Below are 16,718 nucleotides of genomic sequence, written 5' to 3'. Positions count from 1 at the left end.
CTATTCCTCCTAATATGAACATATATATATATATATATGATTGGGAATTTTAAACATTAAATTATGCTTATTTTTGCTCGAAACTGTAAATTATCATAAAGGAAGAAATTATTGACATTGATCTGTAGAAAAAATTATTATAATCTACATTCATTTAAAAAAATAGTTATCAAAGCCAAACATTTATTATATTCGAAGCAAAGTAAAAAAGGAATTCATCTAAAAAAAAAAAGCAAAGTAAAAAAAGAAAATTTAAAAATGAAAAACTATTACTGTAAACATATATTACTTGGCGTTATTAAAAAGAATTGTTGAATTATTTTTTTGACATAAAAAAAATAAAATAAATAAATAAATACAAAATCATTTAATTACAAAGCCTGTTTCTTTCTCGCCTAAATGGGCCGGCCCTGTCTGAGAGTATATATTAGGGTCGACGGAGAAGTTTCAGTGAGGTTTTGTCTAAATTAGGGTTCTGCACGTACCCAGTGAGAGGTGAAAGAGGAGGAGGGAAAAAGGGGAAAAGAGAAGCCATGAGCAGGAGTTTGGGAATACCAGTGAAGCTGCTTCACGAGGCTTCAGGCCACGTGGTGACGGTGGAGTTGAAGAGCGGTGAGCTCTACAGAGGAAGCATGGTGGAATGCGAGGATAACTGGAATTGTCAGCTCGAGAGCATCACCTATACTGCTAAGGTCACCTTCGTTCTTTTTCTTTTTTTTTTTTTAAAAAATTTTTTTATTTAAATTTTGTTACTTATATTATGATTATTTTTATTTTTTATTTTCTCTGTGCTTGTTTCATTTTATTTTTTTATTTTTTTTGTTTTGCTTTAGCCTAAAACGTCAGATTTTTGTGCGCCTACTGCGAGACTACACAAGAACACTGTGTGGATCTGATAGATTTAGCTGTAATATTAGCTGAATGCCCTTGAAAGACCTAGAGTAACACCTTACTAAATCCTAATCTCTGAAGTTAGAACCAGTTCATTGTATAGAACTCTAACCGTAGAATAACTTAGCATCCTGGTAAGTAAACTACTTGAATTTCATGTTGAAAATCTGAATAGAATGATGTTAAACTATGACTTAAGAGGAATTTTATAATATGAAAGATGGTCCCTAAATGATTGGTTGCGATTTTTGTAGTCTTATGTTTAGAAAGGTAGTTCTTATCTAGTCGTGAATCAATTCTTCTTATCCTCACCGGACGTTAACGATAGGGAGCAATGTATGAAGTTTAGAATTTTAGTTTACACGCCAGAAAAGAGAGAAGAATTTGTTAACTTTTGATAGAGCTGGGTTTTGGCCATTAATAATATGGAGAGATTCCTAAAAATGTCAATGAAAGATAACTAAACTATCATGATGGTACTTGCGGAAGATTTTAATTAAATTTCTCTTGTCATGGAAAAGCTACTTAGAAGATATAGACTTGGGTTCTAATGAATTATTAGCATAAAATGCAGAGAGCAAGGAGAAACAGTAATTCCTTTTGCTATGCAATATTGTCGATGGTGATCAAACTTTAGATGGCTAGAGCTGCTTTTGAGCAATAGACACATTGGCACTTGTGGAGAGATGGAATAAACCTCCTAGGTGGTAGGATTTTTCCTTTGCTCAAATTTCACAGTCAAGCATGTTTCTTTTTTATTGTATTTGCAAGAGATGCATTGACCAAAAATCCATGTTAAAGCTCTATAGTGAGGTGGGACTTGAAAGGGGATTGGTGACTCGTTTACTGAATTTTAAATTAACTCTAGCCAGCTTGGGTGATAACCTGATGATTGACATTATTCTTGTATTTACTGGTAGGAGATTTAGAACTAAGGCAAATATAAGTTTTTGGATGTTTCTAACACATTCTTTATCTTCTGCTTGAAGAATTAGATTCTCTTCTTTCTATATATATATATATATATTTTTTTTTTCTCTTTAAATTAGTTGCTGATTTTGACGGGCTCCTTTACAGGATGGGAAGGTTTCACAGCTTGAACATGTATTTATAAGGGGCAGTAAAGTCAGGTATATAAATCATAAGGTGTTCAAAAACATCAAATTGTGTTTCAATTAAAAGACCTGTTTCCAATGGTAGATTGACTGTTTTTCTTTGAAGGTTTATGGTGATTCCAGACATGTTGAAGAACGCACCAATGTTCAAGCGTCTGGATGCTAGAATTAAGGTATGTGCTCCCCATGTTTTAAAAATGATTTGATTCGCTTAGTTGTATATTTTTCTTGTTTGGCTGACAAATGCTTTCTGCACTTGCAGGGTAAGGGAGCATCACTTGGAGTTGGTCGGGGTAGAGCTGTTGCAATGCGGGCTAAAGTAAGCTTTCCTCTTTTCCATTTTATTTTAATGTACTGATCCATAGCATCTTGAAAAGGAATTTATTTAGTTGTTTGTTACCAAACAACAGAAAACATTGCGTTTCCTGATGATTTCTTACCATGTCAATGGTGATGCATGAGTATAAACTGATATGTGCAACTGGTTGTTTTGCATGGATGGATCTGAATGTGGATGCTATTTGTTGTGCAGGCTCAAGCTGCTGGCCGTGGAGCAGCTGGTAGAGGTGTTGTACCGCCTGTACGGAGGTGATTTGTATCGTGTCTCAGTATTCAGCTATGAATGATAAATCCTATTGATCAAGATCCTCAAAATTGGCGTAAAAGTTTGACTCCTGTTTGGATGAGAAGAAGAATTAGTGGAATTCCTTTTATTTGGATCTTATTAGGCTGCTCTCTATATATATGCATATTTTGGATGTGCCGAATCTTTTTAACTCTACATGTATCCCCTTCCGGAGATTGTTTCTATTGTTAATGTAATGGTTGTTTTTGGTGCATATGACAATCTGCTTACAGTTAATTACATTCCTTTAATGGAAAATACTGAAAGAGAGAAATTTGGAGCTCGCCATGTCCTTATAAATCCTATAGTTACATAACTAAACATAAGAAAATTTTCAAACTGTAGAAGTTTTTCATGGGTGTATGCCTGCATAGATTTAAACAAAAAAAGCAACTTACATTTCCATCCACATGTTATTATCTACTGGTGTTAAGCGATATCAGTAGCACACTATAGCCTAGTGATGTATAAGCCGAAACAAGCACACAGAAGCCTTAGTACGAAGCATTTGAGACTTATTCAATTGCTTATAAATATTCCGGAGCAGCCCACCATAGCCTAGTGATACATAAGTCGAAACAAGCACACAGAAGTCTTAGTACGAAGCATTTGAGACTTATTCAATTGCTTATAAATATTCAGGATAACTAGAGCAATCTTGCATGGTATTAATTTTCAGCGTCCAGTAGCCCCACAAACATTAGGGTCCCCTAGACATGCTTAGCTCTTCGACCAGCTCTTTATTACACGAAAAAAGGAGGATAAATCCGTGATTTATTAAACTTTTAAAAGTACATCTTGAAGGTAGCCTTTAAGATGATGAAGAAAACATATGTTATACAAAAGACAGAAACTAGTGGAAATAGCCATAGAGTTCCAAAAGGCAAATGCAGAAGTTCCAGGGGTTAGAAACATCTGTTGTAGGACCAGTTAGAACAACCCTAAAGAATCTAAACGGAAGAAGTGCGTTGGGTCCAATTATTGGCCATGATGCAAACTGCCCAGGCTTGCACACTGTTTGGTCATTCTCATGTACTCTCAAATTCATCCATGTTTTCCCATCCAGAGATCCCTGAAAATCCAACCTCATACCAAATTTCAGAAACTAATACAAGAAAAAGCTTCCGAGGAATGCTTTTGATTTGATTCCAATATGTTTACCTGTAGATTCCAATATCTGATGTAGGAACGGGATCCATCCTGCCGCAAGGTGTAGTAGTGGCACATAAGCTGCATCATTAATCATTGATCTTCATATGTTAGCATGTTTTATCAGAAACTTAATGTAAACGCCTTCGAATTCCATGACTGAATATTTAAGACTTCCTGAGAAATGTGTATGAAGAGGGGAGGGCGAACCTGATGATCTTTGCCCAAGTCAACCATCCACCAAGAACTATTGTGTCCATCTTCCATGCGAGGTCCAGCAAATGATGTTCCCTGATGAGGCCATGTATATTGTCCATTATTTACCATCTAAGAAGCTTGCCTCCAAAATTTTCTGTAAATTTTTCTTCATCATTACCTGGTATGTTCTGGAGGCCAACACCTTGGGGTCAGTGAATCTTGAAGGAGGACTGCTAGTTGTTATGGTGATTGTCTGTAACAAGCAATTTATATATGATAAGGAACTGTACTCAAAAATCAAAATGAACTGCTGGCCTGTAGAAAGTTTCGAGAAAGAAAGATTTTACCTTAGCCAGAACAGGATTGACCCACTGATGTTCCCCATATGATGTGCCTGCAAAGTAGAGAACTCCATTGCTATCTCCATCCCGTATGTACTGAAGCTCCTTATAACTAGATCTCCTATGTTGAAATCTTACACTTCATACAGTAACAATATGTTAGCTAAGAAATATTACGTCCTCAACAAAGGATAGAAACTTTCACATCGTCTTTTTTTCTTTTTTGGTAAATCTTCAGATGTTGTCTGGTAGGAGATACAAGTATGCAAATGATCAAAGAACAGAAAAAAAGGTTAAAAAGCTAAGAAGCAAGATACAATGAACATAAAATATGCTTGTTTCATTTGATCCTATGTCAAACAATTTTCTTTGAGGATGGCACAGCAGGATTTTCCTACTGTTATATGTGTTTCTCCAATGCCAGAAACGAGTTATCTTCTATTCTTGCCATCTAGTATGAATGAAATCTCATATACTAACTTTGAAAATGCCAGATCCTTATTAACTCTGCAGAGGTGCCAAATGAATATAAGGAATTAGCCCGTTCTAATATAGCACAGGTTGTCAAGGAATCTGTTTGCAACAAAATAATTGCAACAGGATAAAACTGCTTGACTATTTATGCATGCACCGATGTAAAAATAAAGTTGAGAATCCAAAATGAAAATTTGAAATCCCGAACATTGAAAATGGAAAATTCAGTGGAAATGAAAGTTGAGAATCCAAAATGAATCAACCTCTCCTTACGGTGGAAATTAAAACATTGAGCATAAAATATCAATGTAACTCTCCTTGCTTACTTTTTCTCAAATTCTGGCCTTGTAAATCCTTGTTTGTTATAGTTGATGGCCTCCTTCACCTTTAGCATTAACATATAAGAAGTTCATTAAAAAGAGCAACAATGTTGTGCATGTATTGGCGTTTGAGAGGGGAAAAAGAAAAAAAAAGAAGTAGAAGAAGAAGAAGAACAAGCCTCACTCACAAGACTATTAAAAGTAGGAATCTTCCTAATAATATTGCTCATCTCCAACTGCAAAATCATCATAAATGTCAGTCCTATAAAGGAAGACATGTTTCTAATAGTAGGCCAACAATCTAAGGCGTATATACCTTCTTAAGCAAGGAACAGGGCAGTGTTGGAAATCGCACAAATTGTAACAAGTCATGAACTGGCTGCAGCCTCTCCCGGAAGAGGTGTTCAGGGCTGGAATATATCATCAGCTCATCCACGACCTCCCACCCATACAAGTCCTCAGATTTCATACCCCACATTAAGATAGCATTAAGAACTTTTTCTTCAGATGTTACAGTCAAATCTGGATGCTGCAATAACCATAACATAATGTAAGTTAATAACCATAACCCTTTCTTCTGATTTAAGGTATTTGACAACTTATATACTGGTCCTTTTGATTGGTGATCCGATACTGCTATTTTTTAACTATCAACGTGGATATGGTAACTTGAAAAGCGAGACCATACCTGAATAATATTGCTAAAAATTGTCCCATCTAACAAAACAAAGTCGATGCTTGCTGTTGTACAATAGTCGAAGTGCATTGAAAATTTCCTCTCACATGTTTCTTCAATAAATTTACATGATGGAATTGACGAAACCACTTGGAGGATTGGACATACTGAGTCCTGCAAAAAGTTCAACAGTTAGCCTAAAAAACTACAGTCCAATTACTACTTTGCCAAAATTGTCTGCTTCCTCGTCCATAAAACTTGTGCAAAATAGAAAAACTGTTGTAGAATGACCTTCTTCCACTAGAAGAACTCCATCCCTGCATTTAATATGTACATGAGAGGTATTAATATTTAATAATTCATTGCAATAAAATGGATCTCTTCTTCTGTTTTCAGAGTCCGAAACTGGGTCACTTTCTTCGTTCTTTAAATCTAGTGATTACAGTAGCAAACTGTAGAAATGACAAAAAGCAAAATAAAATATCACTAAGAATTAACTGAAAATTATGGTAGAGATTGCCAAGCTACCTCTGAGAGGCATTCTAAAAGTATTTTGCAACATTCTTGATGAAGGAGAGTGACTCCAAATTGATCAGCCAATAACAAAAGTTGCAGTAACAGAGCACCAGAACCCATTGTAACTTCAAGATTTAGTTCCCCACCGTACATAAATTCAAGCATACCCTTGAATGCTTCTGATGAGACATCTCTTAAAAGAACCTCCGAGGAATTGGTTTCACACATTCCATTTGTGAACATCTGCTCAAAGCAACAATATTCTGTAATAGCATTCATATGCATTAGTAAGAAAAATAAAAAAAGACAACTAGACCCTAATGCATTTATGCACTCTTGGGTTATATATGCAGTCTTGCACATTTCTACTAATAGTAAGCCTCGAGTTTAATGTCTGAGGCGATAAACAGTTTTTGCAGGATTATAGAAATGGTGCCAGAAACTTCCTTGCAGACTACCTAATACTGAAAATTTAATATACGAGACAAGAACAAAAGAATTTTGAATTTAGCTTACCTTTGCAAAAGGAACACTCCACAAACTGAGAATAATTTTATGTGGCCGGAAAACGAGGCCGTTACTACCCTCAATACACATGTTCACATCGCTGTAATCTCCACTTAAATGCAGGTGTTTGAGCCTCTGCATATCGACAGGAAGTCCAAAGGGGAAGGCTCTACAATGATGGGTTGGAGTGGTAGGATATTCCAATTCCACACCCTTACCCGAGTCAAACAACTTCTTATTTAGCTTAAACCGATCCATAGCTTCATCACAATGCTTCACCAGTGGCATCACTTCAAATTGTAAGCCCAGAGTCCTCAAGGAACTAAGTTGTGACTCTGAAATCTACATCAGACAGTGAGAAAGCATCATTAGAACCTCAAGGTCTAATCATAAGGATATCGAGCAACGCATGCAACGCATGCAACTTCTAAAAAAACTAAATAAGCATAAGAGTCAGAATAATCTAATAGGGAATACAGATAATGCGAATGCATGAATGTTTTCAGAATAAGAAAAGTGTACCTGGGTTCGACCAGTGTAAATATATTCAAGGAGAGCATGAATAACTGGATAAGTTACCCCCTTTAGCTCTAGAACATCCGATGAACTCAAAGGAAAATTACCAGATGCTGCCAGGATAATCTTGTGAGCAGGTACAAGTCTTTCCTCCGAACCCACCACAAAAAGGACATCAGATAAGTCCCAACTCTCTAAAAAATTTTCAAGGCCCCATTTCTCATAACCTATGCATTCATTTCCCATGTCCTCTTTGCCATCCTCCTCATTAGCATATTTACCAAAGTCCACATGTTTCCACAGGGAAATGTGATTGTGCATTAATGGCAGGACACAGACATTCCTATATCCTACATGTTTATCCCAGCTACTAAGCCCAATATAACGAACACTGCAATTTGGATTTGAATCTAGCCATTGGAAGACAAGATTCTGAAAAGGGTATCTTCCCTTACCAACACTAATTAATCCATCATAGATGCTGATCCAATAGCTCTGAAACGCCGAAGAGCAACAAAGACCAACACCCTCCACATCCACAACCGTTTTCCCACATACTTCAATTTTCAACCGTCGATTCCTATGACTACCCAGTATGACAGTATAGTGAGGAGTACTATCTCTTTTGTAATGGTAATGCTGGCTTCCCACATTCTCCCTGAATACCAGAGTGACATCATTGTGAGCAGAAGCTTCGAAAGCCACACATCCCCTGCCTGCTTCCCGGAATTTCAAATCATTTCGCCAAGCACACTCAAAGGGTGCTACTGTAAGGAACTTTTTCTCTTTCTTTTCCATCACCTCTGCTTATCAAGTAAAGACTTCGTTCGTCACTCCCTATATATATGCCACGCTGAGAGAGAAAGAGGGTCACGCCCACTAGACTTTCTGAAAAAATATCGACCATACAAATGCCTTAAATCCTTAAATTACTGGCCCTTAAAAACTTTTTACCACTCATATAGACATCCTTTTGGTCACTGAAAATGGAAGATTTATGCTGGACTCCCACCATAACCAGAATATGGATCTTATACAAATTTTTTTTTTTGGGTTAGCTTCAACTAAAAATGACAACTAAAACATCGCTATCCAAGTGACCCAGAAGTCGCTAGAAGAACCCCCCAACTTGACACAAAAATCAGAATCCACTACCGATGAGAAATATCAGTCAGAAAATCGCTATCAATCCTACACCACATTCTTATCCAAGTTACATGAGCAAAAATAAAATAATAATAAATAGAAAAAGATCTAGATGAGAACCTTAAAGTGGAGCCAAAAAAAAAATACAGGAGATGACAAATTAAGACCATGACTTTGGATAGCAACAACAATAAATCAGTTTGAGAATTAATACCCACCTCATAAAATTCATCAATAATTTTCACGATGAGTTATTCCTTTACCTGGCTTTTCAGGTAGATAGATCATTTCACGGGACCATCTCTCTGTCATCAAATTGGACCCTTTTCATGAACGATACAGATATTTTGACAAATTGGAAGATTAGTCTGCTAGCACGCGCGGATGAACAATTTCCAATTTCGTGAGGGCCGAAGTGGCACAAAACAATTATGATAAATAATGATTAAAGATATTTTGAGCCTTGATTAGCGGAGTTTTGTTCTTTTTCTATTTTAACGAGGAATCAGCTGGCGTTGCCAGATAAAAAATTATGGCTGTAAACGGTCTAGGGAATGCGTGGCAACTATTGCATGCTTTGGATCTCAACCTGTCAAACAAGTATCGGTACACGTAAGAATAGCGTAGATTTTGTCCATTTTGGTTGTCTGACATACAGTCAATTTTTGGATCATTTCCTCGTTTAGTCTGATTTTAAATTGCCTAAAACTATTTTTAAAATGACAAAAACATTATATATAATCAATTTTTGGTCATTTTGGAAATCATTAAATCTTGAGAAATCAACCATTTAAAAGAGAAGTGATTACTAAAAAGCAGTTCCAAGCGGCCTCTCATCTTCTAACTTTGTTGCTGGACAGGCAATACATTTTTTTATTATAATTTTGATCACTTTTACTGGCTACCTTATTTTTTTATACGTTTTAATTTCATTTTTTATTTAAAAATTTGATTTATTTTTTTTTCCCTTTGCAAGTTTATCAAAATATATATATATATATATAGAGTAAGGACACGTTAGCATTTTCCAAAAGGAAGAAAAAAAAACTTCTTGTTATCCTTTTTTATTAAATATTTGTATCTTCTCAGTAATTCTACACCTTTTTTCATTTTTGAATCTTGTTTTTTAATACTGTGACTCTTCCATAATGTGTTTCAGGAACTTTTTCAATACAGTTCAGATTGCTAGTTCTTGTTACACGATGCGCTTGATAAACTTTGTTTAAGATAGAGAGGAAATTAAGAAAAGAAATTAGAGATGAAGTAAGAAAAAGAAGGGGTTAAACATACTTTACCCTTTGAACTATTATAACTTTTGCATTTTACCATCTAAATTTTAGAAAGTGTTAAATTTTTGTATGAGCAATTTTTTTTAGTTATTTTAGTTTAATTATGTAATTTTGATGAATAGATTTTATATGATTAATAATATTAGACTAATATAACTATTAGAATAAGATTAACAATTTATTCCATTTTATTTCATTTTTTATTAATGATTATGGCCTAATTTTATCAAATTTATACCAAAAAAATTGAAAAATAGTGTTAAAGTGACCCGACCCAAAAAAAATAAAAAAAAAAAGACAATTTTTTGATATAGTAATATAATACTTTTTAAATTTTATATAAAAAATTACAGAGGTTGTAATAATTCATACATATATATCTATACTATAAGTCTATAGTATAAAGGAGAAGAGAAGAGGTTTTTGGTCCCTTTTTTACTGTTTATTTTGGTCCAAAACGGCACTCCTTCCATGTGTTTTGCCAACTTGTTTTTTGTTTTTTTTACTGTTCATTTTTTCCTCATATTGTTATTTATTTTAGTTATTTTTTTTTTTTTATAGGGGGGAATAACTTGTATGGCCTTAGCTTGATTTCAATGTTTACTCTTACTATTAAATTTGTTTAATTCAGATCAATAATGCCTATGTCATTTATTTTATTTACAATATTAAACATAATTACAAATAAGATGATAATATTGTTTATTTCAAATTTTGTCTAATTTTGTCAAAATAAAAAGGAAGTGTGTAATTTTCACTTTTTGATATATGGAAAGGAATTTGAACTTTAATAATTTAGCAAGTTTTTTAGTTGCAATCAATTTAAACACTAATTCATCAAAATATATTTAAATCATTATTTTAATGTAATAGTGGTGCTAAAATGATAAAAAGCAAATAATTGTGGTAAAATACAGTGGATATGCACATAATATGATAATAATCATACATAAGAGTTAGACATTATTTCAACATTAATACAAAATCAGGTTCAAATATCCATTTCATGGTTTGGGTGAAAAGAGTAATATATAATAGGAGTATTATTAGTAATGCAAAAAAATAGAAATAAATAAAAAGAGTAAAAACAAAGGGAGTACTGTCAGTAAGAGTTGGATAATAAAGCCATAGATTTATATTTCCATATTTTATTATTATATATCATTTTATTCTAAATAAATTTTAAGGATTTTTATAAAAAAAATCAATAATAAAATTATTATTTTTTAAACATTAATTCTTAATTCAGTAAAGTGTTACCTCAAACAACATTTATAACCATACAAATTAGAAAATATCACTGAAGTATTACGTTTTGACTACATTTTGGATTTGATATTTACCATATTTGAGTATTGAAGTGTAACAATGCTGTCTATAAGGACAATCAAGTAGCTCTCCTCATACATTGTTTTTTCAAGATCAAATTCCCCAACTCCAATAAGAAATTAAAAAAATCAAAATTTTTATTTAGTAAGTTACTTGAGAATAAAAAAAGTATAATATAACGAATAAAATATAAAAGGAAGATAAATGAATGGCTTAGTTAAGTTAATAGAAATATAACAAATATTAATATTTTTATCTTTTTTACTATATGATGAAAACATAATCCATGATATATGCAAACATCTCTCTTACAGTATGATGAAAGTAGCGAGAAAAAGTTTGCTCAGCATAAAAACAAACAAAGAATGCTTAATTGGCTATCATAAAATATTTTTTACGTCAATATTGAAATGATAGACAATTGTAACTTTTTGTATACTATTACAAAATACTTTATTTTTAATATCCTACATTAATAGCACTAACATTAATATTTTGTAAAATGCAAGATGTAATAGAAAATAGTTTAAATATTACATATTTTTCTATTAAATCTTGCAATTATCTTATAAAAGTATTAATTGTGCTAAAATATCGTCATTTATAATGCAAGTATTTTATGTTTTTACTGTTTATTTAATTTTTTACTTAGTAAAAGAATGTTCTATTTTCTACAAAAATAAATCACGCTTCATAAAATGTTTTATATGATTATTTTATTCAAACAAAATTTTCCTTTCTATTAATATAAAATTAAAAAAATAATTAATAAATAGATGATTTTCAAATTATTGTATCATAACAATTATAAAATTATTTTAATTAGAAATATTTTATATAAACTATTAGATATCCAAGTTTTATATTAAATAGATGCACGTGGCCAGACCTAGTATATATATATATACAAGTTATCCCATAAGTTATCCCATCAAAACTAAAAATACGTGGAAGACCTAGAAAGGAAAAAAAAAAAAAATCTATTATTTCCGATCAATGGAGTTGATCCAAAAATTGATAATCTCTCGCTGTTCTTTTATCTCTCTTCATTTCTTTCCCCCATTTCTATGTGTATCCTCCTCCGGTTGCTTTCTCCACTCTCCATCTCTAATTCTCTTTCCTCTACCTCCACTCTCTCTAGCTTTTCTTATTCTACACCCCCCCTTTTTTTTTTTTTTTTTTCATAATCCTTTTCCTTGCTTTTGTATGGATTATCAATATTTTAGTTATTTTTAACAATTTTATCAAGGTTCGATGATCCATCAAAAATTTACTACATATATAAGGGGCAAGACCCTTTGAGATTCCAAAGCCCTTTATTTGAAAATACCACCTGATCTATCAAAAATTAAAATCTATATATATAAGAGGAAAGACCATTTGAGATTCCAAAGCCCTTTATTTAAAGTATGAAGGGAAAGTGTTGTGGGCTTAAAAGAAGAGAAAAACTCCACCTCGTTTAAACATAAATTCAGATGAATTCAATATGGATTTCCTAAAAGTGGTTTCTAGAAAGAACCCATAATTATTTTCCTCTACAGACAAGGAAAATGATTAAAAAAAAAAGAAAAGAAAGCCTTACAATGTTTTCAAAACCGCAATAAAAAATCAAATTCGGTACATATTTTGCTCCCCAGGGGCAACTTATGTTGCTTAATTACACACCCCCCAAACCCAATTCCTCAACAATTAGCCTAGTTAGAAAAAGTCAGATCCCCAGCCGCCCCTGGCCTCCAAGAGAAGATTGCGAGGTTGTATTTTTGCAGCATAGCCATATTTTGATGTACTGTACTTTCTATGAACACCTGTAAGCTTCCCTGTCCCTGCTTTCTGATGGAAAGCAACCATCAGCCTTGAACATTCTCTGTGTAAACATGATAAATAAAATACATATCAGTAATAATGCATTTTCTGAGCCTATTTTTATTTTGCAAGAGATGAACATAAACATAAAAAAACCACTTACAAGAGCTGCTCCTGAGAATACCCGCTGTGCCATTCACTTGTCTTGCTCCACTGCTTAAACCCACTGATAGTACATTGAGCTGTGTAAATTGCGGCCGCAGCTAATAAGGAAGGTGGAAACTTGAGCATTTGATATTCAACCAGGCACAGCTCAATCATGAAGAACGACAGAAGCTCAAGCTGAAGCAAAATCATAATTGGAATTTATCTAGTGAGAACCATTTCACTGAACATAATAATGTTTTTAAGTTTATTTACATTCATGTTTATTTAGTTACCTTCTTGTCAGATTCAGCAGCTTTAAGAAACCTTCTCATAAACACATATGCCGTTGGAACTGATAGATTAAACTGTAGAGTATTGATCATCAACTTCTCCTGAAACAAAAAGATTATTAATATAGTCAATATCAAACACCATCTTCTACTGTAAAAATTAAAAACACCCATGCTTAATTTTTATCTACCATATCAAGCACATCTTTTCTGCTATAAGCCTTGTCAGAAATCAAAATGAGGTCCTCCACTACAGGAACCGAAACTTCTTCGTACTTGCTTGATAGAAGCATTGCTGTCACCCCAACAAGTTGAAGTTTCTTCCTTACCACAGGTTGTTTTGCTAAGAATCTATCGATCAAGTTGACACTAAGGTACAATGTCTCATCCATTAGTTCAAACTTGTAGTGAACCTGTCATTTCCCCAAAAGTTGACAGTAAAATCAATGGAAAACTATTTCGGTTTATATAATCTCATCTAACAACAGGTAAGATCATGAGGGATTCACCAAGATGATGAAAAAAGGGGGTTGGGGAGGTAAGATGATGAGGACGACAGTTTAATTACCTCAATCAACCAGTCAATCAGAATACCTCTCATTTTGTCATTAATATCTGATTGTATTATTGCCATGTAGTTTGGTGGTACACAGCCAGAACTCTGCAAGACATTAAAATAAGTTTAGTTATCAGAACAATAAATACATCAACTACTTTCCTTTCTACTGCATTTCGTTCTTATTATTTATATTCCCTTCCATCAGCAGCCACACAATACTGTATATTAGCATGAAGAACCTTCCACTAACGATAATTTCGGAATTTTCTCAGATAGATCTCATCTTCTTTTGACAAGTATGAACTTATTTGGTCTTTGGTCTTCTAAGAAAAGGCTCAACTAGCCACTATCTCATATTTAGTTCCATGGGTTCAGTGTATAACAATATTTTAAAAGAAGATGCTAGAATATCAAAAGAGAAAATCAACGGTGAATGGTCAAATGAAAAGGACCAAAAACAAACGGCGCGGAGATTCTATCTCACCTCTACTTTCTTGTAGTAGGTATGTAGATCGTCAATATACTCCACAACTGCGAGCTGATTCTTCTTATCAGGGCTGTCTATGTCCAGAACGGGCTCCTCAGTTAGATCTTCCATTTCAACTTCCTTCTGCTAGACAACAAAATATCAATGGCAATCTAATCAGAAGTTTCGTTATCATTAAATTCTTTAAGAAAAACAAATGTGGTTTTATTCTGCAAAATTGGAGGATGAAAAAAGTAAATACCATTTGATCAATCTCTTCCATCATTGATTCAGTGTGTTGCACAAACATTGGCACGTCACCACTTTCCTCATCGTCTTCAGCGTCTATGATGGTACAGTCTTCAGATTCACTTGGGTTAGGGATCAGATGGACAGGTTTCTCAGTTTCCTGCTAAAGAAATTATACACATCAATCAAATACTTCATTGAACCTATATGCATCTATAAAACTAGAAGTACAATTCAAGTCCTCTTATATTTCACAATAGTGGTACCTTGGGTATAAGTTGCTGCTTGTTGTTAGCCATCTGAGCAGCAAGCTTCCTGAACGGAAAAGTAATAAGACCAAAAAGCCTAAATAAGAATGAATTTATGAAATACTTGAAAAGGATATAGAAAGATAACGGTCAATTTCTGACCTAGTAATTCGTCGATTCACTGGAATGGGTGGATTTTTATCGCAGACAGCATTCGTTGAAAGGCGAAGAACCTTATTAAGGCTATCCGTTTGGTTGCTGTGAAAGGGAAGGGAAAATATTCAAAATTTGAAAAAATAAAACTTGCCATTGAAACACACGACCGAAAATACAGGAACAACTGAAGAAGAAAAAAAATCAGAAACTCCATATTGCAGCGTGCAGTGTGTAATACATGTACTAGAATTACTACCCAAAAAGAAAATACACCTACTAGACCCACTTGAGTTAAGTCGATCATTTTGACAATAAAGCTAACTTCTAAACAGCAACCAGAACTTTAATTTTCTTCTTCTTTTTCACATCAACCAAACAAACAGTAGGGAAGGGAATAGGTTATAGGTAATTACTCTGAAACTCTTCTCTTGTTGACTGCACAATGGCCATGAGGAGGTCCGATTACATTCAGATTGATGTCGCCCAACACTCTCCGGTTGTGTCCCATCTCCAACGCCAATTTCCCACCTCCACCAGGCAGTCCCACTTCCAATTTAAAAAATTTACAATTCTCAAATTAGGGCTTAATGGTTAATTTTATTTTATTTTATTTTTTCCAAAGATGAAAAGAAGAAAGCGCTTGTTAATTTAGGGTTTAGTGGATAAATTATAAATTCAAACCATAATGGTCATCCTCTGATAGTTTGAGTTATTTACCTTGAATATTCGCTGGTCCAATCACGCCCGGATTGTTCTCGTCCGATCTAGCCATTTCCTAACAATTTAGAGAAATCAACTAAGAATCAGAATCCTTTCTGAAACAGAGCTGAGGGAAAAATAAAAAAAAAAAAAGGAAAAAAACAAACAAACTCTTACAAAAGTCGAAACTTTCCACAACTCCCTCATCAATGAAATTGATCAAAATCGTTAAAAAAAATAAATTCAAAAGAAATCGAAAAGAACCAGTCAAGAACCCATAACGCCCAGATTTCCAAATGAAAAAAATTCCACATACACAGACGGTAATAACACGAATTCCCTTCGCCAGTTCAGTTACGATTTAACCTGGGTAGGATTCCCGATTGGAATGATTTTGGGAGCCGTGGCTGCGATCTTCAACTTGGATAAGAGAGAGAGACCAATCAGAAATACTCCATCAAAACCTGGAGCGATCTCTTCTCTCTCTCAGAGCGTCACGCTTTCACTGTCACTCTCTGTGGCCTCGTCTGTTTCTTTGGGTTCCGGGTTAATAAGAAAGAAAGAAAGAAAGAAAGAAAAAAAAAAAGAAAACAAAAAAACACGAACGAATTGTATGAGCGAAATTGAGAGGAATCGGCGGATATATGTCCGCACATGGTCGTCCGCAATTTTAAAACCAACGGCTAGTAAATTGGGACCGTTGATCTTTGCAGATCGAAAAGTCGCGTTCTTCTGTGTGGGCTTAACGGTTACCTTGGCATGTGCTTTTCAAAATTTTACAACCCAACAGCCCTTTTGTTAAAAGCTAGGAGCTTGGCTTAATTTTTATTTTTTTTAATTTTTAAAATAAGAGTAGTATGGGTTAATTAGCCCCACCTGAATTTTTATGGATAACTAGCAACATTAATAAATTAATAAGCCTTATAAATAAAGTTAGGTTTCCTCTATAGAAAATAATAAATTTAAAAAAATATCTTTAATTCCTATATAAAAAATGTAAACCGATATC

At 33.8% G+C, this 16,718-nt stretch overlaps 3 protein-coding genes across 8 annotated transcripts; 1 reads left to right on the top strand and 2 right to left on the bottom strand.

Annotated features, from left to right (window-relative positions):
* The first annotated feature begins 405 nt into the window (after window positions 1-405).
* LOC107419836 (small nuclear ribonucleoprotein SmD3b) lies at window positions 406-2,845 on the top strand. The gene is made up of 5 exons (XM_016028652.3): window positions 406-692; window positions 1,969-2,021; window positions 2,113-2,179; window positions 2,269-2,325; window positions 2,539-2,845. The coding sequence occupies exons 1-5, from the start codon at window positions 534-536 to the stop codon at window positions 2,596-2,598; spliced, it is 396 nt and encodes a 131-aa protein (XP_015884138.1). The 5' UTR covers window positions 406-533; the 3' UTR covers window positions 2,599-2,845.
* Window positions 2,846-3,387: 542 nt separating this feature from the next.
* Window positions 3,388-8,879, bottom strand: LOC107419835 (BTB/POZ domain-containing protein At2g30600). The gene is made up of 13 exons (XM_016028650.4): window positions 8,738-8,879; window positions 7,335-8,216; window positions 6,822-7,154; window positions 6,318-6,548; window positions 5,802-5,963; window positions 5,430-5,642; window positions 5,302-5,349; window positions 5,120-5,178; window positions 4,326-4,458; window positions 4,157-4,231; window positions 3,991-4,071; window positions 3,793-3,861; window positions 3,388-3,703 (listed from the first exon to the last, which is right to left on the bottom strand). Exons 2-13 carry the CDS (start codon window positions 8,124-8,126, stop codon window positions 3,485-3,487), a joined length of 2,415 nt encoding a protein of 804 aa, XP_015884136.1. The 5' UTR covers window positions 8,127-8,216; window positions 8,738-8,879; the 3' UTR covers window positions 3,388-3,484.
* Window positions 8,880-12,454: 3,575 nt separating this feature from the next.
* LOC107419780 (G2/mitotic-specific cyclin-2) lies at window positions 12,455-16,436 on the bottom strand. 6 transcript variants are annotated; one of them, XM_016028587.4, is made up of 12 exons: window positions 16,076-16,436; window positions 15,728-15,785; window positions 15,424-15,556; window positions 15,017-15,112; window positions 14,873-14,921; window positions 14,620-14,769; window positions 14,376-14,504; window positions 13,901-13,993; window positions 13,524-13,745; window positions 13,336-13,434; window positions 13,059-13,237; window positions 12,455-12,956 (listed from the first exon to the last, which is right to left on the bottom strand). In XM_016028587.4, the coding sequence occupies exons 2-12, from the start codon at window positions 15,780-15,782 to the stop codon at window positions 12,791-12,793; spliced, it is 1,371 nt and encodes a 456-aa protein (XP_015884073.3). In that variant the 5' UTR covers window positions 15,783-15,785; window positions 16,076-16,436; the 3' UTR covers window positions 12,455-12,790. The 6 variants fall into 6 exon arrangements, with proteins under 6 accessions (XP_015884073.3, XP_015884072.3, XP_015884068.3 ...); XM_016028586.4 differs by having other exon boundaries at window positions 16,026-16,434; XM_016028582.4 differs by lacking the exon at window positions 16,076-16,436 and adding an exon at window positions 15,887-16,019.
* Between the last annotated feature and the right edge of the window lie 282 nt (window positions 16,437-16,718).

This window comes from Ziziphus jujuba, chromosome 5 (assembly GCF_031755915.1).
Source record: "Ziziphus jujuba cultivar Dongzao chromosome 5, ASM3175591v1".
Taxonomy (NCBI): Eukaryota; Viridiplantae; Streptophyta; class Magnoliopsida; order Rosales; family Rhamnaceae; genus Ziziphus; species Ziziphus jujuba.
The sequence above is the reverse complement of the archived record's forward strand: the minus strand, read 5'-3'. Positions and strand labels throughout refer to the sequence as shown.

Excerpts from the sequence above, each read along its gene's own strand:
- LOC107419836 (XM_016028652.3), top strand. The coding sequence starts at position 534 with ATGAGCAGGAGTTTGGGAATACCAGTGAAGCTGCTTCACGAGGCTTCA. Across the intron at positions 693-1,968 it reads GCATCACCTATACTGCTAAG|GATGGGAAGGTTTCACAGCT; the intron begins GTCACCTTCGTT and ends GCTCCTTTACAG. Across the intron at positions 2,326-2,538 it reads CTGTTGCAATGCGGGCTAAA|GCTCAAGCTGCTGGCCGTGG; the intron begins GTAAGCTTTCCT and ends TTTGTTGTGCAG.
- LOC107419835 (XM_016028650.4), bottom strand. The coding sequence starts at position 8,126 with ATGGAAAAGAAAGAGAAAAAGTTCCTTACAGTAGCACCCTTTGAGTGT. Across the intron at positions 5,350-5,429 it reads CCTGTTCCTTGCTTAAGAAG|TTGGAGATGAGCAATATTAT; the intron begins GTATATACGCCT and ends ATGATTTTGCAG. Across the intron at positions 5,179-5,301 it reads TTCCTACTTTTAATAGTCTT|GTGAAGGAGGCCATCAACTA; the intron begins GTGAGTGAGGCT and ends TTAATGCTAAAG.
- LOC107419780 (XM_016028582.4), bottom strand. The coding sequence starts at position 15,916 with ATGAGGGAGTTGTGGAAAGTTTCGACTTTT. Across the intron at positions 15,786-15,886 it reads TGTGGAAAGTTTCGACTTTT|GAAATGGCTAGATCGGACGA; the intron begins GTAAGAGTTTGT and ends CTAAATTGTTAG. Across the intron at positions 13,435-13,523 it reads GAAAAGATGTGCTTGATATG|GAGAAGTTGATGATCAATAC; the intron begins GTAGATAAAAAT and ends TTTTTGTTTCAG.